The sequence below is a fragment of the Homarus americanus genome, unplaced genomic scaffold, assembly GCF_018991925.1.
Source record: "Homarus americanus isolate GMGI-L3 unplaced genomic scaffold, GMGI_Hamer_2.0 scaffold25467, whole genome shotgun sequence".
NCBI lineage: Eukaryota > Metazoa > Arthropoda > Malacostraca > Decapoda > Nephropidae > Homarus > Homarus americanus.
In genome coordinates this window covers 8,178,641-8,204,818 of record NW_024732867.1, presented here as the reverse complement: position 1 = coordinate 8,204,818, position 26,178 = coordinate 8,178,641, and the positions used below count along the sequence as shown (strand labels likewise).

At 40.2% G+C, this 26,178-nt stretch overlaps 2 protein-coding genes across 6 annotated transcripts in view; one reads left to right on the top strand and one right to left on the bottom strand.

Annotated features, from left to right (window-relative positions):
* LOC121869191 (chloride channel protein 2-like) overlaps positions 1-8,592 on the top strand; it is a 136,901-nt gene extending 128,309 nt beyond the window's left edge. For 4 of the 5 annotated variants that reach the window (XM_042370423.1, XM_042370422.1, XM_042370425.1 and 1 more), the window contains 3 exons: positions 1,284-1,370; positions 2,530-2,643; positions 8,356-8,592. In XM_042370423.1, coding sequence (XP_042226357.1) covers positions 1,284-1,370; positions 2,530-2,643; positions 8,356-8,490 — 336 coding nt within the window. In that variant the 3' untranslated portion in view covers positions 8,491-8,592. The remainder of the gene's footprint in view (positions 1-1,283; positions 1,371-2,529; positions 2,644-8,355) is intronic. The other variant, XM_042370426.1, reaches the window with a different exon arrangement.
* A 14,908-nt stretch (positions 8,593-23,500) lies between these two features.
* The window catches only part of LOC121869190 (failed axon connections-like), a 34,443-nt gene continuing 31,765 nt past the window's right edge, over positions 23,501-26,178 (bottom strand). Inside the window, 1 exon segment of the mRNA XM_042370421.1 lies at positions 23,501-25,527. Within this exon segment, the coding sequence (XP_042226355.1) occupies positions 25,144-25,527 (384 nt within the window). The 3' untranslated portion in view covers positions 23,501-25,143.

Below are 26,178 nucleotides of genomic sequence, written 5' to 3'. Positions count from 1 at the left end.
CATACAGTATTCTCTTTCAGTGAAGACGAGCCCGGGAGGGAGCAGCGACATTCACTAAGTGACTTAAAGGCAAGAGATAGTCACAACGATCTAAACGACTTTACAAAGAAGACGTGTTGTGGTCACCATGATGCTGACCAGAGATTGTATAAGAAATTGTCCCAAATACAATAATTGAGAGACATAACAAAATAACAGTCACTCTACTTCATCACTGTGCTAATAAGTACAAATACCGTATATAAAATCCTCACGGAGCTTAGTATTTCAGCAATTACAACACAAATTTGCGGAGCTCTCCTTCGTGTGTATTTACAGCTGAATCGCCAGGCAAGAGATGATGGTGGCAGTGCATGCGATGGGGGGTGAGGGAGGGGGTTTCGACAATTGCAATTAAATGCCAGGTGTCCTAATACAGTATTACTTATTAAGTAATTATTAGATGTTTCAATTGCCTGTATGTTGGGCTGGCGGGGAGTTAGCTGGAATTAGCATACCCTGCATTAGCTCATTAGCTGAGCCGCATTCCGACTTTAACAAAATAACATAACATAACTCCTACCTCAACCTGGTAGGGAGAGCACTAGGTGGTTGTGGTCGCCCTTACTGGGTCCTGTGAGCATGTAATTTGAATTTTTACCGGGACCCAAATTCTATAAAGTGGGGAAAGCTTTTTACACGAAATGATGGTGTCAATTTAGGAAATTCAGACTGTACAGTATAAACAAATGGTGAAAGTTGTCTGGATTGGAACGCATCCCCCCTATATACATTAATTCTTATGGGTAAAATTACTCCGATATTTGCAAATTCGTTACAGCCACTCCTCGACTTACGACCTACTTGACTTACGACCACCCGGACATACAACCGCCCCAGTCATACCAAAAATTTTTCAAATTACGTATTTTCGAATCTAAGCGTTAGTGATTGCGCTGTGTACTGACAAAATTTTCATTTGTAATTCCCTTTAAAATGGCTGGCATGCTTAAAAGTGAGAGTTTTGTGGTGCTGAGAAGAAAAAGAGACATCCATTTATATTTTCTTTGTATCATTTTCGCATTTTTGACTTATGACCAATTCGACTTACGACCTGGATTTGGGTCCCTAACCACGTTGTAAGTCGAGGAGTGGCTGTATTTTCAATGACTTTTATGAATTTATCATTTGCAATAACAGGGGTATTCCTGTACTGCACTGTAGTGAGACAGTGTGTATCTTTTAGGTTTACTGTAACAGCATTATTATTCTGTCATTCACAGTGATCAATTTTATTCCAACAGGTCCACTCATTGTTCTCCATGCTGGGTCTTAATCATGCCTATGTCACAGCCATTGGCAGGATCATTGGTGTTGTGGCACTGAAGGAGGTCAGTTATACAGTTTATCTCTCATCTTGTCAGCATCAATATATTATAAACCTTAATTAATGTTTTTCTACTACAGTTAAGTTTATAATCATTAGTTCATTAATGAGAAGCTTGGTGTATGAACTACTGTGCAGTATATTTTAAACTAGAAATATTCACAATAGGAGCTTTATCTTTCACATTTTTCCATTAATATTTCAAAAATACAGAATCTCTCAGCCATTAGTGAATTAGTAATAACCTTCAGTTATATTCAGAAGTATGTATATCCTTTACATATTTTGGATGAAGTTCATTGTAAATACCAATGGGGCTTTGTGTTTCCTATTACTGTACCTGTCTCACCCAAGTTGCTGCTCACCCTGACACCCAACCCCCACCTGCTCACCCAAGTTGCTGCTCACTCTGTACCTGTCTCACCCAAGTTGCTGCTCACTCTGTACCTGTCTCACCCAAGTTGCTGCTCACTCTGTACCTGTCTCACCCAAGTTGCTGCTCACTCTGTACCTGTCTCACCCAAGTTGCTGCTCACTCTGTACCTGTCTCACCCAAGTTGCTGCTCACTCTGTACTGTCTCACCCAAGTTGCCCCCTCTGTACCTGTCCACCCGTTGCTCTCACCTGTACCTGTCTCACCCAAGTTGCTGCTCACTCTGTACCTGTCTCACCCAAGTTGCTGCTCACTCTGTACCTGTCTCACCCAAGTTGCTGCTCACTCTGTACCTGTCTCACCCAAGTTGCTGCTCACTCTGTCCCTGTCTCACCCAAGTTGCTGCTCACTCTGTACCTGTCTCACCCAAGTTGCTGCTCACCCAAGTTGCTGTCTCTGTCTCACCCAAGTTGCTGCCTGTCTCACCCAAGTTGCTGCTCACTCTGTACCTGTCTCACCCAAGTTGCTGCTCACTCTGTACCTGTCTCACCCAAGTTGCTGCTCACTCTGTACCTGTCTCACCCAAGTTGCTGCTCACTCTGTCTTTATATAGTTTCCCTTTTTATGTATTACTCTCTGTTTACCTCTTCCTTTATGCCCTGGACATCTCCCTCCTCCTTGCCTCCTTCAGTAATGTTTCTCAGCCACTCCTCACTCATTGCATGCTATGTAGTCTCCTGCCACTGTAATTATTCCCATAGTATAGTTCCCCATGCCACTTACCTTCCAGTTAAGAAAAGCAGTTGAATCAACCAACTCGGGCGACTTCGTCAAGCCCAGGAGAAATAGGGGTGTTGGGGGCACTTTCAGGGAAAAGTTTTTGAGGCCCACAATACGAAGAAAGGTTTATCATTAGAAATTTTTGAGTGGACTTGACTGTAATGTTTGTTTTTGTTAATTTATTGCACCATATCCCACATTGTTATGAAATACCATCTTAACCACCAAACTCATGGAGTGAAGATTTTTAAACTTTAGTGTATTTTTATTACTGTCTGTACTACCTGTATTATAGTCTGTAATAAACATTGTTTTAATATTTGTTTGTTACATTACTGATACTGAACACAGTAATTTTAAGAGTTGTTTGTTGGTTATGGTTGTATGTGTGTTGCCCTCAGTGCTGTACTGCAGATGATTATTAAGAAGATAAGAGTCCAAAAGAACTATATCTGTACAGGTACTGTATGATGTCCTTATCAACAGTTCATTCATAACATGGCCAAGTTATTTTAGAGTTAGATATAGTCAGAATAGTAAAATATGATGTCAACCAAGTCTTTAAATAAAACAGGCTAGAGTGAGAGAAAAGTGTACAGAGACCTGATTCACACAATTGATCACAAAATATCAGATTAGTTCTTTATGTTAAGTGACATACAGTAATGTTAAGGCATTCAATATTTATATAAAAACTGGAAGTTTGAGATGATTACCATTTATTACTAAGTATTGCATGCAAAAATAACCCGTCTAACAAGCTGCCTTGGACTAACTACAGTTCATAACTCTTATACAGGATGTTCTCTATCTGCTCATTAGGAAGCAGTGTAAGGAAGTTATTAATCCTAAAATGTTGCTCATCACAGCTGGTCCTATTAAAACAAATGCCTCTTAATTATGCATTTGACAAAGTCTGGAGTTAGGTACCGGTATACCCTGTACAGTCATACGTCTTGCTGGAGATAAGAGAAAGGGGACAAAAGTGTTGTTTTCCTCTAAGCTTCAACTGCCTCACCTTTACCCAAGAGTATCCTTGCCAGTCATTAGGCTGTCTGATACTGCTGTCTCCAACAGGGTCACAAGGATTAGGATGATGTCCAAGAAAATCCCAATGTTAATTATGCAAGGTGTCTGATGGTAATATAAATGTTCTCTTTTATAAGTGAGGGATCCATAATACATGAACAACTGTGGCAGATAAATTAACACCAGATGAAAGAGTCAGTTTAATATTCATATATATAAAGCCAAATACTGTATATACTGTATACTGATCTGTTGCAGAAGAACATACATACAGTTATTAACATCACCCAGGTACAGGTATTTGGGTGTTGTTGAACAGTATCTGGCCTTCCATACATTACTAATAACCTGATTTTTTTGTTAGTCTAGTGTTAATTTCTCTGCCATCTTTGTTGACTTGTTAGGATTTCCTCACTTGAAAAATAAAAGAATAAATGAAAGCATTATTTTACTATAGTTCACAGTGATCAATTTAATAGTACAGTACAGTTCAGTACGACCGAGGCAGGTTGTAAGTCGGGGAGGAGCTGTACTTCCAACACCTCAGCCCCAAGGGTCCCTGGTACCACAACTTGGCTCTTGTAGAGGGGCAGCCCATCATGTGTAGACAATCCAGTCCTGAACAGGAAAAATACTCTGAGCCCCAATTCCAAAAGATTCTTGGACTCATGGAATCCATCCATCAATGATTCTGTTCACCAGGGCCTGTATGGTCGCTGCATCCCTGAGCCTGCCTAACAATGCTGTTTGTAGTACATTCACTGCCACAGCTACTATGGTTCCACGTGCGGCTTCAGTGTCATGGACCGGGCTTATTACTCCTTGGTGACTATTCGGTGGAGGCCGGCTATCATGCCCGTTGCCGGTTTTCTGGACATAGCGTCTGGTCCCACATGCTTCCTGCCAGGGACGTGTACAATCCTGAACCTGTAGTTCAAGATTTTTTAACAGTCTTGGGTTTGGGATGTCCTCCAGTCTCCAGTCACCTCGGATTTTGACCAGTGATTTGTCGTCAGTGGCAATGACCAAATCATCACAGCCCTGTCTGTATAAAGTAGCGAGCCTTCTCTAGGGCATCCACCACAGCCAGTGCTCCACTCTCTGCTGGGCATAGCTCAACTGCTGGAAGCAGTACGGCGAGTTCGACTTGCAACTGGAATGCTTTTTGTCAGACAGAACCCAATATCCATTTCGGAGAAATCTGTAGCCAAACAGGTAGGGCTGGCATCCCGTCTGGAATATTCTCCTTCTTTTCTCCACTGCCTGAACAATCATGCTTCTGGAATCCTGAAACAGCTTGTTCAGCTGTTCATTCTAATAAAACTTTACACTTTGTTTCAGAAGTTCCCTAAATGACTCCATTGCTGGTCGCACTGTGTAGGCATAAAGACATAACTCACTTGTTGTACTAGGCCAAACCATGAGCATATTCCAGTTATGTCCTTGGGTGTAGGAAAACTCTTGGTGCTCTCCAGTAGTTGCCAGCACTGTCTGACTGACTCTGCTGTGACCTCGAACCCAGCAAATTCTACAATATATCGTGCAAATTGAAATTTCTCTGGGTTAAATACAATGCCTGTCGTATTGCAGAGAGTGAGGTAGTGGCAGGTCTGGGAAAAACACTGCTCAATGGAGCCTACCCATAGGAGAAAGTTGTCAATGCACTTACCTTGTATGGCATGTCACGTGTGATGAGGTCGAATTTATGGGTGTATCTGTTTCCTGCTGCCAGGTAGTCCTATGGGGTGGTCATGTACTGGTAACGACCACAGAGTGTGATGAACGTGGTGTAGTCTCGGCTGTTCTTATGTAGCCTCACACTGTGATAGCCATTCCAAGCATCCAGAACGGTCTTCTTAGTGTTAGTCGGCACAGAGGTCACCTGATGGAAGGGTGGGGGTGTGGTGAGTTTGGCTCACTGACTCCTGGTTGAGAACTTGTAAATCAACCATCCTTCACAGTGACCCATCCTTTTATGCCACGATTACCATCCGGTGGCACCATTTGGTTGCGATCACTTGAATCCTTACATGCCGATCCAGGCTTCGTTTGACCTCATCTTGCCAGTGCAGCGGGACTGTTATCAGTGTGTATGCCACTATTGGCCTTGTGTCTGGCTTCAGGAAGATCTCCAGTAGCCCTCTGTGCATCATTGGCAGTTGTTGGTGCTTACATACATTGAACATACTGGAGGCATACCTATCCAGTATCCATTGCTGGAGCTTGTTGAGGTTTTCAGGCTAGAGGTGGTTGTGCTTTCCTTGGACACTCACACAAACCTCCTCAGTGATCTGGCCCTCACTGGTGCTGCCTGTTGTTTTTATGCTGGCTGCCACAGTCTTGTTTCCCCTGGGCTTCTGTGGAAACTCTCCAATCGCTGAAAGGTTCTCTGAAATGATACCAAGACATGAACAGGCCACGGTCGACTGAGGAATAAGCCTAGACAGTCCTTGGCAATGTAGCACAGATGCTTGGTGGATCTAACGTGGCCATCCTTGTCATGTCCTGTAATGTTAATGAAGACCCACCCATCAGACGCATCTGGCTGTTCTCTGCCATACAGATGGTCTGGCTGACCTGCAGCTGATCACTCGGCTGTAACCCCAGGAGTGAGCGGAAGAATGGGCAAGCAACTGTGGTCTGGGCTCCTGGCCAGTTTCAGGCGGCTACTCCTGAGCGGTAGTCCCAACTCATGGTAAGCCACCTTGGACACCGCCACATTCAATGATACCCATGGCTGATACAGTGCCTACTGACACACCCAGCCCATGGCTTCATGCCGTAGTTGGTGGTCGACTATGAGGCGCCTGCGGCCATACTGCTTCATGGTGCCAATTGATACCAGGGACATGAAGTCAGAATCCATTACAGTGTCCCATGTCGTCATGCCAGCATTGCTCTCTCTCTCTTGCTCCTGTGCCTGATGATATCTATCCTCAAATTTATTTTTGTTAGTAAACTGTGATGTTTAATCCTTCATACAAAAATTAAAGGTTTTGTTAACATAAAAGAGTATGTCTCCCCCCATCATAACAGTTTGGATTGTTTTCTGTTGTGTGATACTCTTTTGACTGTAGTTCTGGTGAAAGGTGTACTGTACCGTACTGTATCATTTTGCTGGAGGTATTGATGGTTTAAGAGGATGCAAATGCTCAAGCTTGTTCAATACAAAGGAATCCCAGTTATCTGGAATTCAGGCAACAAGCAGATTCAACTAACTGGCACCAAAAATAAAATACCCAGTAATAATAATAGAAATAAAGATTCCTCCAAAATTCAGCTAGAATTGTAAGTTTGAATACCGCACACAACAGGGGTGAGTTGCCATATTTATTGCTATAATAAACAATAAAATCGATACATAGTAGATCATAAAATACAAAAGCACATATTTTATGTACAAAAAATAGCTCCTTCCACACTTAAATGTGTGGCTGGCTCACTGGCTGAGTGGTTGTGTGTATACCATGACATCATATCAAGAGGGAGCGCTGCCACACAGTTTAAGCCCGGTAACCCACCGCCTCAACACACATTCACTTTCCATATATACAAACCCATGCTTTTAATTTTTCTTATTTTATAGTTTTATATTATATTTTCTTTATCTCTAAGCCACATTAGAGTATTGAAATGATTTTTACACCAGTTTTGTAATTTCATTAGAAGTAACAATATACAGAAGCTGGGATGGCGAGTCAGTAACGTAGCGAAGGCCTTGGTTATAACCCATTGCCTCCACACACGTTAACCTGTCACTCATACACATCCGTGCTCTCCATTTTTCTTATTTTATAGTTTTATACAGTATTATAATTTCTTTGTTTTTATGCCACATCGTTTATATAGAATGGAATAAGTGCTAGGGAAGTCTATTTTTCTGAGAAACAAATTTTCAATGTCAATCTGTAGCACTGTGTAATGTAGGATTTATTGGGACATGCTAAGAGTGAGGTTCAGCTGACCAGAAACTGTCTTTATTGGCACTTTTCAAGCCCTGGATAACTGGGAGCTTTCAAAGGCCACTTCTATATTTTTTTCCTTCATTAAGTCCCCCAAAATATTTTTAACTACTACTTGAAATATACCTGGTAGATGGATGAATTAGGCATTCATCAAAATTATGATGAGCTTGTGAGAGAGAAAACACTTTTTTCCTGTAGTAATAATACAGTAATTTTGTATATGAATGTATGATTGGTATTTATATTACTGATTACTATGCCAGTCTTTGTAAAATTGCATTCTGTTGTACTATTTTTATTTGCATAGCTGTATATACTGTAGATGCCTATGTAGAATATGTTTGCAGTAGCTGCAATCCTTTAGATTTCATGTTCCCATATTTTTAGGTCACGGGAACTCCAATGATTTTTGACACAATGTCACTAATTTTTTTTTTTAGATACAGTACCTTCCTCTGTGTGTTAGTTGGGTGTTGTGCATGATGATGTAACATGTGCAAAAATTACAAATATGTGTGAAGAATAATATTGATAATACAAAATTAAGTGTACACCACCACCTAACAGTCAGTATTCAATTTAATGTGTTTAGACTGAAGTTATCCTCTTATTGCTATTTATCTGTATACCAGTAGATTGCCCTCTGCTTGTAGAAATTTACAGCTAATATATTTTATTTTGCTGACACTAGTGAAGTTTTATGGTCTAAAAAGTCTCAGTTTATCTTCAGAATTCATGTACAGTGACATCATCTTATCATAGAGTGGTGTCACTCAGTCAGTAATGTAATTATCATTTATTTGACACAATCATTATAACTTCATTGTCTCCCTCCCCACCAGCTGCGGAAAGCCATAGAGGAAACAAACTCGGGTGACTTTCCAAAGGCTGACACAGGACCAGCTGCATCCTCTACAGGAACCAACGACACCAACGGTCCCACAAGAACCTCTAAAACAACAGAGTTTAAGGACTGAGAAACACAAGAAAAATAAATAATCCCCTGTACTGTACAAACATACAAGTGTTATACAGTATGTGTAAATTTTGTGGATTTGTCAATAAACATGTGAGTTTAGCATTTACTGCACTGTACTCTTTTATAATAAGGAGAATGTATTGGAAAATGACGACTAAGTTATTGTGGTACAGAATGTTTATAAAAAACGTCTGATGATCACTTTTAGGAAGGATGGAAAAAGAAGTATATTTATTGGTGGATTGTGGAAGAAAATTTCTAATTATCTGTACAAAATAATATTTTTGGCGGCATTGTAAGCATAGCCAAATTTTAGATGGTGTCATTATATAATTTGTTTTTATAGGAAATCAGTTATTGTACAGGAATTTTATTGTGTAAGTGTTGATATTGTTTCTTTAATTTTATTTGGTTTCTGAAGCCTTAATCCACAGTATAAGAGTGTTGAAGCATTATTTAAAAAATAATACAGTGGTCCCTCGGTTAGCGAAATTTCGGTTAACAAATTACTTTCCATAAGAATCTTCAATTTGGTCAACGAACAAAAATTTGATTAACAAAATTCTTTCGAAAATATGTTAACATGTTTGGCTTGCTCATCGGCTGGTAGATTAGTCCTCCAATACAGTAATCGGTTCTAGGACTTACATTCGTTTCCATTGGAGTAAATATCAAGAAGGTTGTGCTATTTAATATTTTTCATGTTTTATATTAAAATTATTAGTCATTTTAATACTTATTTAACATAATTGCAGTACAGGGAACTAGTTTTTTGTGCACCCATCAGCCACTTCACTCACCCACCAAGGCATCTGTTTGAGTCTCTGTTCAGTGGAGGAAACATCTTGCTTGTGGGTCTCTTGAATACAGAGTATTTTTACATTTTTACAGTATACAATACAATTATTTGTCATTCTGAAATTTATTTAACATATTGATAATATATAGGTCAGTGCAGTGCAGTGTTGATTTAAAGAAAATAATATTGAATTACACCAAGTGAACTTAAAATTTTATTGGTGAAATGACTGCATCAAGCATGGTTTCCTGAAAGGTGATTTCTCCTCCATCCCCACTTCCTTCTCTTCTCCCTTCTCCTCCACCCCCACTTCTAATTCCCATCATCATCATCAACCAGGAACCTTTTACATACACACCTCAAAGTAAGTGTACTTTACTGCATTTTTTTTTTTTTTTACTTTGTATGTACTTTTCGGTGAGCTGGAACCAATTACCCAATATCCCATTGAAACAATGGATTCGGTTAACAAAATTTTTGATTAACGAGCGACCTTCTGGAATGAATTGTGTTCGTTAACCGTGGGACCACTGTATTAAGAAGAAAAGTAAAGACTTGATCTCAAAACAAGTACAGGTACTTTAATTTGGTGCAAACTGAATGCTAGAATTGGCTTTAAGCATTTATTTCTTCTTAAGTGTGTGTGTAACAGGAACACAAAAGTACTTCTTAATAGAAAGAAATATCTGGATTAGGAGGAATAATTTAGATTATTGTCTCTCGATATATTTCTCTCTCTTCAATTACACCAGTTTTTGATCATTATTCAACAGTGCTTAAGAAATACAGTAAACCCTTGCCATTCACGAGGGATAGGTTCCAAGAAATGGCGCGAATTGGCAAAACTGCAAATAGCCACTTATGTAATACCTTAGTGCACTAATATACAGGTATATCTATACTGTGTGTGAGAAACTTAATTCACCAATACTTACATTCGTATGTGGAAGTTTGGAGCTTGCTGAAGTGGTGCACTGTACATAGGGAGACATCTGGTTACTGGAGCATAGGTGGATCATCACGATCAATGGTGGAAGAGGGTGAATCAGTGGTGGTTGGTGGAGAAGCGGGTGGTGGAGTGATGTGCGACCAGGAGGTGGCCAGGAGGGAGGTGGTGAAGTGGTGGCTGGGAGGAGGAGGGTGGAGCGGCGGCAGTTCTTTCTTGAAAAACATGGTGATTAGTAGTTGTTTCCTCTTTGCTTTGAGGTCTTTAAACATTTCATGATAGGGAAACAATACCTGGCTGATTCCTCAGACCATCATAAGGCTGTGTTCCATGGAAGGGTTGTGGTCAGCAATGAAATCATTCACCATCTTTACCTGACGAAATAGCTCTTCAAAATTTGCCAAGCACCAACCTTCTTCTTGTAATATTTCCCAAGCATCAACCTTCTTGTTGTAATTTCATAATTTCTTCCTCTTCATCTTCCTCAGCTCTTTCTACCAACTCTTCCAAATCCTCAGCTCTTCCATGTCTTCAGCAGCCATGTCCACAAACCCCTCAACACCCAACTGACGTGCAACACTCGCAATGTCATTTACATCATTTACTATGGACGAAAATCCCTGGAAATTATTCACACACTCAGGCCATAAGGTGCGCCAACAAGCATTCACTGTATCTGGTTTGAGTTCTTTGAATGCTTCACTGATGCTGGTAATGCAGTCCGCAATGCTGCACTCTTTCCAACACTTGCTAACATCAAGGTGAGGGTCTGCATCCATGGCACTACGAATACAACCAAAAGAGCGGCGTGTATAATATGCCTTGAAGGTGAGTATTACGCCCTGATCGAGAGGCTGGATAAGAGCAGTGGTGTTAAGGGATAGGAACATCACCTACATCTGAATGCCTAAACTGTAAACTTTCTGGGTGGCCTGGTGCATTGTCTATCAATAATAACACCTTGAATTACATCTTCTTGGAAGCAAGGTATTCTTCCATTTCTGGGATGAAGCATTTGTGGAACCAGTCCAGGAATGCTTGCACAGTTACCCATGCATTTTTGTTGGACTGCCAAAACACTAACAAATGGTTCTTGTTTTTTCCTTTAAAGCCCTAGGGTTTGCTGAACGGTAAAGCAAGCCAGGTTTGATCATGTGGTCAGCCGCATTGCCACAGAAGATGAGCGTCACTCTGTTCTTGGCTGTCTTGAACTCAGAGGCATGCCTCTCCTGCTTGTTTATGTACTTTCTTCCAGGCATTTTCTTCCAAATATAAACCAGATTCATCGGCATTATACACTTGCTCTGGTCTATAGCCTTTCTCTTCTATTATTTTCTTTAGCTTGGCAGGAAAGGTACCTGCGGCTGTGTGGTCAGCTGATGCGGTCTCCCCAGTCAGCTGACTCATAAAAATGAGCGTCAAGACTTTTAGCCTTTTCACGAATTACATTGCTGTCCATCGGAACATTTTTGCAGTGCTGGTCCTCAGTGCAAATGTTCAGTGCTTTCTCATTTTTCACTATGTTCTTGTCACAAACAACCTGTGCCACTTTAACACTTGCAGGAGCACTCTCTTGAACAGAGTCACGAATTGCTTGTTCATTCTTTCTTATGTACCGCACTGTCGATTCGTTTACCCCAAACAACCGATCAACCGTGGCAACACTCATTCCATCCTTTAACCTTTCAAATAATTAAATTTTCTTTGCCAGGGTCATCACTGACTTTTGCCTTTTATGTTTCACTCCACTTGCATCACTAGCACTGACACTAGGCAGTCTCTCCGGGGCCATTTTCACAAAGAACCGCGAAAGTTTTGAGAGTATGACACAGGATGCGAGGTCACGGGTACTGGGTGAGGGCAAACAGAGTGAGATGAGACGCCGCGGGCGTGTGGGGTGACTCGTTGTGCTGTGGGAGAAGGCTCGCATGCTAGCCACCCGAATCGTCAAAATCGCGAAAAATAAACCCACGAAAGGGAAAGGTCTACTGTACATCTATCCTGCACGAAAAGTGTGCAGTACAGTGGTCCCTCGGTTAACGAGCACATTCCGTTCTAGAAGGTTGCTCGTTAACCGAAAAACTCGATGATGATGATGATGATGATGATGATGGGAATTAGAATGGGGGTGGAGGAGAAGGGAGAAGAGAAGGCATTGGGGTGGAAGAGAAGTCACCCCATGGCGCCATTTCACCCATAAAATTTTAGTTCTCTTGGTGTAATTCAAGATTATTTTCTTTAAATCAACACTGCACTGCATTTTATATTGTCAATATGTAAAATAAACTTCAAAATGACCAATAATTTGCTTGTAAACACAGAAAAAAAGCGTTTAGTTGAAGAAAGTCTCAAGCAAGATGTTACCTCCACTGAAAAGACAAAAAGACTGACGCCTGTATGCTGTGTTGGCAGGCTGGATGGCGTGCCACAAACTAGTGACCCTACCTTCAGTTATGTTCAATGATTGTTAAAATGACTAAAAAATTTAATATTAAACTTTTAAAATTATTGAATAGTATAAACTTCTTGATATTTACTAAAAGGGTAAGGAATTTAAGCCCTAGAACCGATTACTGTATTGACGGATTAATACTACAGCTGGTGGACCTCCAAATGCAAGCTAAAACATGTGGAGGTCGGCTCGTAAGAAACTCGTTAATCGAGGGATTGCTCGTTAACCGAAGTTAAGAATCTTATGGAAGGTAGCCCGTCAACCAAAATCTCGCTAACCGAGGCGCTCGTTAACCGAGGGACCACTGTACTGTACTTCCATGAACATTAATCAACAAAAGTGCCACAGACATGGAGAACAAAGTTTTCTGTTGACAAGTTCACAATGTTTGTTATGTGAGTTGTTTAATGAGTCATGTATACAGCAGTCTGTACTTTACAGAAATTTCTTTAAAATCTTGGAATTTATTAACGATGGAGATGAAATTTTACTGGTGAATACTGATTTATTGAAATATTAGGACTATTCAGAATACAAATTACATTTCACGAATCTGCATTAAATTGTATACAGATTTATTCCACTCTACCATCAGTAGTTTGGAGAATGAATAAGTAAAAGTACAGTAAATCTGGATAGAGTGGAAATATGTGAAAGACATTATTTTTATCAAGGAATGAAAGTTTTTGTTATAAAAAGGTAACCTATTCAGTGGAGTCAAGTACATTAAAGTTATGCTGGATGCCATGGAACACAGTGAGCTGGTAACTCCTTCAGTTTTATTCACAGTTAACTTTATTTTGTTTTATTTTTATTTTATCTGTCTCTCTCAATGAAAAATTGGACAAAGGAGCACCATAATGTCATTGGTTCTCAACCCACAAGATAAGATTAGGTCCCTTGGCCAGGCAGATGGGACTAATGAGGCATTATTTGCTGTAGTGTGTGCAGAACCAATCACAGTCATGTCAAGACCCAAAAGTTATGTAAAAATTCTGGAGTGTCACGTAAACACTCCAGACTGTCATATAAAGAAGGTTCCAGACTGTCTATGTAAAGACTCCAGACTGGCATATAAAGGTTCCAGATTGTTGTATGAAAGTCCCAGTTAAAGCTAATCTCTTTCAACAGGGTTTATTGTGAATATGCCTCTTGGTGCACCCTGGAGAAGATATGTGTTAGGGTGGATCATGAGACACTGTAGAAGTTGATGGTGATCTCTGGAGTTGGAGGAAACCTACCTGATGTAGTGAAGGTATTTGAAAAGAATAGGAAGGCATATGTGAGAGTAAAAAGTTGACATAAGTTATAGCTCTTGGAAGAAAGTCCGAGTGAGGTAGAAATGTTTAAAATTTGAACTAGAGGTTAGTTACTAAAGGGCAGCATCTGAGGTTACCAGAAATGAAGGTGTAAGAACTACTGAAGTATATGTGAGGGGGCAAGTGCAATAGAGATGGTGAAGGAAGTATACCCTGTATAGTGATAGGTTGGCTCCTCTGTTATGGCCACCCCTCAGAGGGGAGCTCCCCAGGGGAGTCTGGTGTTGTAAAGGGCGATTATTATTTAAAGATAAAAATGACTGTGATTTGTTGCATTAATACACTAAAGACAAAACTCTCCTGGGAAAGGGAGTGATAACTCATTGGTTGTCATGTAAGTTATTCATGTAGATATACTATTGTTAGACACATTGTTTAAAGACTTCAGTGACTCTTAGACTTATAATACTGTCACTTGAGTATAGTGTATATAGAGTACAGCTTTTAGATGATGTATTGTAATTAAATATGTTAAAGTTTTATTTTGTCATGTTGAACGTAAACTGTTTTAGTTGACAAGTTTATTGTTCTGTTTTTGTTTTTAATTTTCTTTGTACTTAAAGATGACTGATTCATCTCTCATGGAAACTACTTGTCATATATTTTCCAATATATAAATTTATAACACTTGAAACATGTTATAGACCTTTTGGCTGTGTACAGTAAGTAAATTTCAGGGGGATTTTCCCAGAAGTGTAAAATAATGAAGAAAATATAAAAAGCATAATCATATTGTTTTAATCTTTACAAACATAACTTGGGATAAACTAACAATAAATAGCACTGGTATCAATATTGACATATTTTGATCTAAAAGTAATTTTTTTATAGAAATAGCAAAAAGAAATTCTTTAAACATATTAGAGAACAAAAAAAGCTGTGCAGTGGAGGAACCAAAGGTACCATCTTGATAGTCTTGCAACTGGAGTCAAGTTTTACAGCTAAGATTAAATTCTGCTGAGACTGAGTATGAAATTTCCTTCAACTGTAACAAGTGTAGCAGCCAAATGGTTAAGACAAGTTCCTAAGCTAAAAATCAAATCACTAAATCATAGATGACAAAAAGTAATCTGAAAATCAGATTCAATGTAGTTATGTTTAAACTGCTCATGGCAATGTTGTACAGGTAATCCACTGCTGAATGGGAAAAAAAAATGACAAATGTTTGTACAAATGAATATAGATATTTAATGCCCATCTTCTTTTTCTCTGTTACTAACAAGTTACTTTTACTGGAGAAATATTGATCAACCACTAGTTTAATAGATACATCACGTCTTCCCTTAGTTACTTCCCTCTCTTCTGTCATCATTGTCCATGAAGTTCAAATGTAATACTTACTTGTGAAGTGAGCATGTCTGCACAATACTATATTTAACAATTATCTATTTTGTGCCAGCTTCAACATTTTTGTGAGGTACTGTTATCAGATTACTGTATCAGAAAGTTCTCACGAGCAAGCACTGTATCTCCATGCTGTGTTTGTTCCTGTCTTTCACTTGTGAGTATAATCAAAGAAAATATATAATATTTTGTAATTTATAATATTATATATAACAGCCAGTATTGTTATATTCAGTAACTAAGCTTCATCTTAAATACAATACAGTATTTGTGTATATATCAACATGTTAATATTGTACAGTATTCAGACATTTCCTCTTATTCCGAGTAACACTTTGATCACAATGTTGACAATGGTGTGAACACTAATCTACACGTGAAAGATAAAATAGCTATTTATATAATAATTATTTGTGATGAAGCAGTCAATGCTATTAATGGGCTTCTGAAGTCACATGGATTATTTAAGCAGAGTCAAAACTCAATAAATATGATAAGCATATGCAAGTTAAGTCACTAGAATTTAGCTCAAATATGGACTATGAAGGTATCTTAAGTCAGGCAAGTGAATAAAATGGAAGTGAGGAAATACTCACCAGATTCCAACAATGATGTGATAACCTTGGCGTTGGTTGTGCTAACTATGTCATATTATAACTAAGGTTGTACATAGGATGATCATACACACTCTTTATCATATGGTCAGAATTGTACCTGTTCTTTTAAGTTATTTCCTCTTGTTTTATTGGTCTTACTAGTTATCTTCATGCGTTTGAATTGACATTGGAGATTCTCTGGAGTTGTGTAATAAGGAACAATAATACTGTAGTATCCAATTTTTCCCCTTGTTATTTTATTATTAATTACATCTTGCCTTTTCTGTTAACAGTTAACTTCAGTTACCAGAAGACATTTTAGTACACTTTATTCATAATGCTTTTATCTGTATTAATAATGTATAATGTAATCTGAAGCTAATTCACATACAATAAATAACCTTAGAGAACATTTTAAACTTGTGTGTTGGTGGCAGTTGTTGGATCAAGTGCAGTACAATATGCATCAGCTTCTGCCTGTGTCAAATTGTGTCACTTCCTTTTTCCCTTCTTATAAACATTTATATTACTTAACCATAAAGTAACAGAAACATAATTTAGGATAATTTTTGCAGTTTTAGGTAGAGTTATCATATTGCACTTTCTTCTATTTTAAAGGTTCCAAATATATTTTATTAGACAGCTCACCATCAGGTTTTTCTTATTTCTGTGCATGACACCAATAACTGCTGGCAACACATAATTTACCCAGTACCTTTTGACTCTTTATATTCAACATATCAGGAGTGAGTGTCATGAATTGGTTCGTAGGTATATGCAGTATGGATGGGTATGCAAAACTTAAAAACTTGTCTGTGATTATAGTCTCAACAAGATTTTTACATATGTGACATCTAAAATGTTATTGTTTTCAGATATATGTATTACAAGTGAAGAATAAGTCGTCAATATAGATTTATAGAAGGTTTCTTTGTTTTACTTAACCTTAAGTATTCTTTGGTAACAAATCAAGCATTCTTGAAAATGCATTACACCATGCTGGAAAAGTCATGGGCTGCAAACTTTCCAAAGAGAACATGAAAAGGTAGGAATTTTTCAGAAAAGCAAATAGTTACGGTATTAGGAATAATATAATTTCAAAACGGACAGTATTCATTAGTCCAAATTACATGGTAGTGCAGAGGTAACAGTACAAAGAACTCCTCTGCTTGAAACCGAAGAGGGACGATTTAATGAAAAAAGAATGGACCTTGGTTGGTTATATAAAGAATTCTGAGACTATAGGAGGATGGCACACTCAACGTTATATATTTTTATTCTTTGCTTCGGTGATGTCGCCATGCAGCTGAAAAGCAAAACACATAAAGCCCATTGGACCTTACATAATATTGTGCGATTACACCAGATTATTCAACAAAAACAACTTATATATCCATGTACAGTTATAGTCGGTGCATAATTGATATCCAACTGTAGATGTCTCAGGATAATGTATCAAAGTTAAACATTACTGTATTTATTTTGCAACAAATGATAACTGTACTGTAATTGCCTACTTAAGGAAATATATTACCTTGGGTTCTTCAGTAAGAACCATGGTGGTAGTGTGGCATACTGAAATGTGGCCAGTAGATAGCTCACACTCAGGACGAGGTAGGAGAGAAACTCACAATGCGTTTTCTTTATATATTTTAAGTACAGTGCAGTGCTAGGGAGATGCCGTGTGGTGAGAAGCTTTCTCAGAGGTCCTGTTGGGTGAGTAGTGTGCTGAAGGGAGTTGCTGTGCAGGAGCTTCGTTAGATGAGGTGTTGCGTGTTGCTGGCCTCCAGGTTGAATGCCTCTACACGGCGAGAATGGGAGCTTATATACACGTCCAGCGGACGTGGAATGGAAGTACAAGTTGCCGGTGTCACCCCCCATGTCTAGACGTGTCAGAGAAACTTGGCGCAACTCTAGGAGACTAGACTTTGGCAGAACTCCGTTGCTATGGAATGCGGCTAGGCTGCTGTAGGGGAGAGTATCCACTACAATACTCCCCCTCCCCTCCGAGCGCTGCAGGAGACTTGTTGTCGGCAGGATTGTATCCCACATGAGAGACATAGCGGGCAGGGGTGTGGACGACTCGGCCGCTACGGGTGACGACTCCGTCTAGTAATACAGAACCTGTGGGAGAATCAGGGGGAGAAGGAGAGTTGTGAATTAGAGAAGGTTGAACAGGCAATGGTTGTTGTGCTGCTGCCGCAGGAGCAAAATCCTCAGGGTTACCGGCTAGGTTGTCTGGGTCCATGACAGCAGCAGGGTCCATGACAGGAACAGTAGGTACCTGAGGATGAAAAGAAGGTGCCCAGAAATGTTGTGGACAGGATATTACTGCAAGAGGTAACTGCGGGCAGGCTGGTGTAGGCGTAGTTTGTTGGGGGTAGTGCTGGGCTGGGGGTTCAACCGGTAAGGTGGCCGGCTTCACTCAATCTATGCTGACAGTGTCATGTCTGCCATAGCGGATGATCGTCAGGAACTTCGCTGAACGTGCAACACCCTGGAAGGGTCCGTCGTAGGGGCGTTGAAGTGGGTTGCGGTGAGCATCGCGCCTGACAAAAACATACTCGGCGTTGAGTAGAGCAGGAGGGATGTGTTCAGGGCGCCAGGAAGGCTGGCGTGGGGCAAAAGCCTTGAATGCAGAAACTGCCTGTCATAGTGTTTGTAGTAGGTCGTGACGGCCAAAAGGAGTGAAATGGTCAATGTCAGAAGTAAGGCGTGTGATGTGCTGCTTGATAGTGGTGGAGGTTATGGCGCCTACCAGTCTCCATTGATGTCACTTCGCCGTGTAGTTGCAGGGAGCCTCACAGCGTCTAGCGTTAGCACCAAAACGTTGATGGTACCAACAGGGGGTAGATACACTGTGCTGGGGGCTTGGGGCGGCGTCTGAGGCAGGATGGGTGTGTTGGGGTTGGTAGGACGTAGTGCGTGGGGCAGGAACAGGAGCAACTGCAGGCTTGGAGGAGCAGAGCTGCTCCTAGGTGTCCAACCTGCGGTGTAGGGACAGTGGCAAGTCCCGCATGAGGTCTTGGTCGTCTGGGGAGCGCTGATCTGGTTGTCGAGACCGGGGGAAAGTGAAAGTTTAGCCGCTGAGTTGTGCGCGGAAGCATGGCGCACAGCAGTGTATTCGTGGAATACTCTGTCTGCCGTGGCTGCGTAGGTAGCCGAGGTAGTAGAATAGTCCAATACTGAGAGGACAAGACGAACTTCTGCAGGGAGCTTCTGAGTGTGAAGCTGGCGCAGGATAGTGTCAGGAACCCTGTCCGTGTGGCGGGAGTTCAGTCTACTCATCTCGTCCCAGAGACATGCAGGCGTGGAGTTGCCGAGGGAGACAGGATAGGTCTTGTAGGAGAGTGGTGTGAGGCTGCTGGTATAGCGTCTTCAGAGCATCCTGTAGTGCAGAGAATTTGTTGTCAGTTGGAGGGTTGGTGATGGTCTCTGATACTTGCGTGGTGACTTCTGTGGGCAGGGAACAGACCAGGGCAACGTACTTTTGTTTGTCTGAAGCTGTAGAGCCGATGAGAGCTGCCTCCGTGTGGATAAGCCAGTCTTCAATGTTGTGATTGAAGACTGGGAGAGTGATCTGTTTCTCCTCCATCCTGTGTGAGTGCGATTCTCCGGGGGTCACCATTTGTGGTTTCATGATGTTATGTCTCACACTCAGGATGGGTTGGAGAAAGGAAATTCACAATGCATTTTCTGTATATATATTGTATTGGATGTACAGTGCAGTTTGGTGCTGGGAAGTTGCTGCGTGGTTAGAAGCATGGAGTAGAGAGAGCTGGTTGGTGAGAAGCGTGCTCAGAGGAGATGTTGCGTGTTGCAAGGCTCAGGTAGAAGAAGAAAGGAGTTCACGGATTATATAGCGGAGGTAGGCGTGACTTGATAGCCAACCTGCGCTTTGTCAGACCACGAGGCATTGGCTGGGGAACTCGACAAGGGATCGGCTAGTCAGCGACAAACGGCAGTTGTAGTTGTTGGGGAAATATCCACTACAACTTTCTCAAACTGGTTTTTCTTGTCTGGCCATAAAATAGACAGAATCAACCAGACCTTCCATTATAAATTCTCCTTCAGAGAATGGCTTGCTGTTTTGGGCAATTCTGTGAGCAATCACGTAGCGCTTGGTTTCAAAATGGCAATTTAAGCTGTAATTCTTTAGCACTGCCACACTTTCTTTGCATATTAAACACCGCTTTTCCATCCACGTTGGTAAAAGAAAATATTTAGAAGTCCATTCCTTGTTGAATGTTCGACACACTGCTTCAGCTTTCCTCTTCTTAGATTCACTCATTTTCACTTAAAAATTATGGGTTGGAGGCAACAACACAAAAACAAATTCTGCAAAACCACAGTAATGTCCTTTTAAGTGAGAGAGAGAGAGAGAGAGGTCACCCTCATTAAAACCTTCAATGGATGGCACACACAGGATGAGTTAGAACTGCAGTATCCTCCTCCATGTTGTGTCCAAACACAGGAAGTTCTTCCCAGAGCCAAAGAAGTTCACTTTGGCAACTGGGTCACAGTAAGTGTATTAGCCTTTGACAAGCTAATACCCATATATTCATAAGGGGGACCCAGGATGCTGTCAGTGCTATTGCTTAGTGGAACAGGTTAATTCTCCGAGGGGAATGATATTGGGAAAAAAATTCTCATTACCATAGCCGACCACCCTACACCCCCTTTCCACTGCCAAAGTAACAGACATGCAAATTCAGTTTGATACACCACTCTTTTGCAATTCCAATATCTTCACTGGTTCTTCAAAATTTCTCGGTATGTACTGTATGTTTTTTTTTTCACTCAACCACTAACTTTTCTCTTAGGGACCAAGATAGTGGTATAATTCACCAGTAAAGAAAAACTTTACTAGCTCAAGTTAAAGAAAAGAAATTGGAGCCCTGTGTCACTGCCCTTAGTCAGACTGTTGCCCTGGATGCTTCCCCCTCTCCTATAGTATCAACCTTTGAACCATTTTGTTCCCCTGGTTCCTTAGCTCTGGATCAATTCAGTCAACCCACTTCTGTTAAACGCTTGAGAGACACAGGCTCAGCCTTATCTCTTGTTACAAAAGCTGCTGCTCCATTCCTGGATTCATGCTATACTGGTAGCTGGGTGCTTGTGAGCGGTTTGACCAGTGGGTCGCGTATTCCCCTTTGCCAAGTGTACCTGCGGTCATCCATAAAGTCAGGCTATGTCACGTTAGTAGTAGTAGATAGCTTACCTGTAGAAGGGCTCTCTCTATTGATAGGAAATGACCTCGTTGGGGACATGATATCCCTAATGTTATGGTCTCATCTTGTCCCACTGCCGAGAATAATACTATGCAGTTAGAAGTAGACTTTCCAGGGTTGTTCCCTGCGTGTGCTGTGACCCATAGCATGAGCCGCAGTACAGAGGTAGAAGAGACTAGTGAAGTTGATGGAGTTTCCCTCCAGGACTGTGAGAAGCCCGAGGATAATCTTATCCAGCCGGACCATACTGATCTTGGTCTCAGTGAAATTTTTGAGGACTCCCCACAACCAGATAACCTCCAGAGTAGTTCTGATGGAGATAGGAACCCAGATGTCACTAGTTTTGGTTCCTCTCCCATCACTAGAGTAAATTTATTGAGCTACAAGCAGGGGATCCTGAGCTAGTAGGTTTTCTAAATAGGTCAGTTACAGTCAGAAGCTGAGCAAGAATCAAATTGCTACTACATTAGGTCTGGGGTATTAATGCAGAAGTTCTGTCCCTCCAATTCTCCTGCCAATCACCCTTGGTTAGTTCATCATCAAGTTGTTATTCCCAAACCTTTGCGGCAGGACGTACTTAGTATAGCTCATGATGGGGTTGGGTGGTCATTTAGGAGTTAGAAAGACCTATGCAAAAATTTTATCCCAGTTCTTTGCGCCTAGGATGAAGAAAGACATCAGCTCTTACTGTCGCATTTGCCATGATCGTCAGGTAGCGGGGCAACCGAACCCCAGTGTTAAACCCTTCCCTCGGCAGCCTATCCCAGTCATCGTAGTGCCCTTTAGTAAGGTGGTCATAGATTGTGTCAGTCCCTTACCTAAGACCCCTCGTGGTCATCAGTTCTTGCTAACCATTATTGATTGTGCAACCGGTTATCCTGAAGCCATTCCCTTGCGCCGCATCACAGCGAAGAATGTTATCAAAGCCTTAACCCACTTCTTCACTCAAGTAGGCCTTCCTACAGTGGTGCAGTCAGATCAGGGTTCCAATTTTACTTCCCGGTTGTTTAACTGTGGATCAGTTACTCGTTACTTAACATATACATGCACTTAGAGCATCAAGATTGTTTTGTAGGTATGACTAATGGTTAATTGAAACCCCAAAAATGTGGTTTTACGTCACTTCACATAAATATGCTTACAAAATCTATGCATTAATATGCATAACTCTTGGGAATCTGTCCAGACATTAAATATGTTATATACTACAATAATCACAGATATGTTTACAATGTTTATGCATAATAAATGTGACAAATATTTTTGGGGTTTCAATTAACCAATAGTCATGCCTACAAAACAATCTTGATGCTCTAAGTGCATGTATGGTAAATAAAGAAATGAAAAGTAAGCACTTAGCCATATGGATATAGTTACACGGAAGACGGGAAATAAGGATGAACCATGGTTTTGATGGAAACAATGTGCTCTGGGACGATGCTCACAATGACGAATGAGAGAAACCTCTATATGAAACATCTTACCTACTAAGGACGAAGCTTAATGTTACAGAAAGGACACTGTACTAACCTCCAGCACCGACCCAAGTAGGCTAGAGATTATGATTTCCGAGTGTACCTCCATCACTGTCTACCTCACTTGATGGTCTGTCTGTCTGTATTTCAGTTTTCTCTATCTCTCATCTGCATTCTCCTCCCACACACTGCCATACCTGTACTCGTATAATTATCAATGGTGGTGACAGTACACAAACCAGAAGAACTCCCACTTTTAACACTCACTACTGCCCGAGCGACCGTGTAGTGTACTGAACAACCCTTTACTACTGAAAACTATCCTCACTACATACTTGAAAGTATCTTTACTACACACTTGAAACTATCTTCACTACACACTTAAAACTACACATTTAAAACTATATTCACTACAGGTCTTGTACAAACTGTCAGGTTTCATTTCCAGATATTTATAACACCACATAACTCGTTTTATTTTATTAAGGATAATTTTCCCTTAACGGTTATCAATATGGCACTTTATCAGTCACGAAGAACAGAGTGGGGGGGGTAGATAAAACAAAAACTATCTTCACAAAAATGATCTCATACAGATGAAGAATTTTTACACGACTACAAAAATTATGTTAAACGGACGAGAATTTGGACAACCTTAACAATACAGAAGTATGTGTTCCTTCTGAAATTCGTCAGTCCCCCACTAAAGATAGTTTTTAGCAATTGTACAGGAAATCCAATTAAAATTAACAATTGCAGTATAGTAGCAGTTTGTACTTCAGTACGTTTGTAGCATAATTTTCATTTACTTCGGTCATTTCCAGGAATAAATAATCAAACTTTCCCTAAAAGGATACATTTATTGAGGAACATAAATACGTCTGTGTATACATGATAACCATGGTGTATGTGCCTATAATAGAAATGCCAGATATATCACCTACTACACGAATGCTGAAGCCTTAAGGTACCAAGTGTACAAAAGCTAGGGTACAAACATGGTATCATACACTCTGAAGGGTCTAGCAAGACTTCTAGGGCAATATCTAGCCAAACATTAGCAATTGGAGCAAAAATTCTTTACAATTTGGACTAAGCACAAGGCTACAAAGTTCATTGTATGAATGGCTTACTTCTATTTAGCACTTCTTACAAAACTGGTGTTTTGGTTATCACAGCACAATTATTGACCGAAAATACTGTGCAACTTCCTTTAGTATAAAATTCTTAATCCCTTAGAAATACCATGTATATTTCGCTTTCTCAGCACTCTCAAAGCTTTTCTGCTAAAGTCCTTGTGCCTTATTATAATTTTGATTGTGCGGCACTCTGGTCCCTATTGACTACTTTGGTGCCGTGAAGCTGTCTTTGGATTATTCAGATTTTGAGGATTAATACCAAGTCTGGGCTATCTCAGGTTCTTGTGTCATGGATAATCATAGTTATGCTTTCATACCTTCCCATCACCACTGTCTTGCTGGTGGCTGTCAGTAACCATAGACTCAAAACCCTAAATGAAGGATTCTGAATTACTTTCATATAATACATACTGGAATGGGTTACTCTGCTCATCTACCAATTACAGCCAGGCAGTGTTTCAGAGCAAAAACCCCAGATAGACTACCGACTTGGCTCATGAGCATTCCTATCACAAAAAGCGGTGGGAATTTTTCCCTCTGGTATCAAAGAGAACCTATAAAATGAGTATTTCCTTATTACAAAATAACTTCCATGTGTAAAAACTATCATAATGTTCTAGATGCCATATTAAAAGCTAGTAATGTACAAACTAATATTACAAAAGTGATAAAAAAGAATGAGAATTAAGAAAATTTCATTGTCATGGTAGCAAAAGGTACAAACTCATGTTCCATGAATAATACTGCTCTTAAAATCATTATTTAACTAAAACTCGTATGGAATAAACCTACAAGCTACGTAAGCCACACAGATAATATGACTCGACCAGTTCCAACCTTCAACTTTGTCTCTCCTAAACTTAACTCTGAATATAAATTCAATCTTGTCATTACCTTCAGTGAAAATGAGCAGTCAGGTTGTGAACTACAGTACACATAATGAGACCAAAGAATTCTACAATGAGAATTGGTACCAATTCAAACGGTAAGGCAAAGGAAAACTGGGACTAAAACCGATCTCTAAAACATGAAAGCCCAACCAATACAAAGACGTGAATATACATGTCCGACTGGAAAATCACCAGTTGAGACCATCCAATGTTTCATGCCCTTACTGTTTGAACTCTCCCAGAGATAATGAAGGTAAGAACGAGCTTATTTCTGATAGTGGCCACCGAAACGTTAACGACTAAGTCGGCACGGGGAGGTGCTTGTGTTCCACGCTAACAAGAAGATCTATACAAAGTGTATCAAGCGAAAAAAAAAAAGCCTTCAAACAACATTTATCACATATATTACAAATAGATTTGGTTCTCGACTGCTTTCAACAACTTTGAATATTCAAGGATTTTACTTCTTCTCCTCTTCTTTCTCCTTCTCTTCCGTCTTCTTGTTATCTTCCTTCTCTCCCTCCTTCTCATCTTTCTGGGCCTTCTCCTTTTCCGTATCGTCCTTCTCCTTTTCGTCCTTTTTGTCCTCTTCCTTGGTCTTCTCGTCTTTCTTTTCTGCTGCTTGTTCCTCCACCTTCTCCTCTGGGGGTGGCTTTGGTATATGAGAATTAAGATCCAAGTTTGTGCACATTTCTTCCCAGTCAGGGAATGCACGATCCTTAACACGACTGCAAAACTCTACCAAGTTGGCACAGTTTTCAGTCATCCAGTCACGGAGGGAGTAGCTTACCTCTTTGTCCATAAATGCAACTTGTGCAAGGTTGGCAAAGGCAACCACATCAAGCTGAAATAATATTTTTTGTAATTAGTAATTAGTTGTGTTTTATGAACAAGTCTAAATTTATGGTAATTTCTAAATATGTACTAGAATTAATATTATGTACTGTACAGCATTCATTTTATTAAATCCAGTAAACATTACAAATATTTTGTGAATAGGATAGCTTCATAAATATTTTCTGTACAAAAGAGAAACTTCTTGTAGGTGAATATAGTATTCTTATTGCAGTATACAGTACCACATTCTGTCCTCCATTATATCCGAAATACAGGTATTGAAGTTAAATACCATTTATCCATTACATGTACCTCCCTATTTACAGCCGTTTGATTTGCACCATTTTTAGAAAATGCACACGGCAGCATTTACACTTTAATTTATGTGGGCTTCGGTTTGAAATAACTATCATCAACAATCATCAGTGGGGCTAGCAACGTGGTGGTGTCACGTTGCCAGGTCCATTACAAGACTAGCACATGTGTGCAGTGTGAGTATACAGCTTCCCACCATGCAGTCTTCATGAAGTCAATACAATTTATAGTGTACATTACTGTATATTTCACATGTTTTGACCCTTGCATCATGCCACCAAAGTAAGTTTTCCTGGTTCCAGTGGTGCCAAGAAACAGCCATCACCAATGAGATCAAGATGTA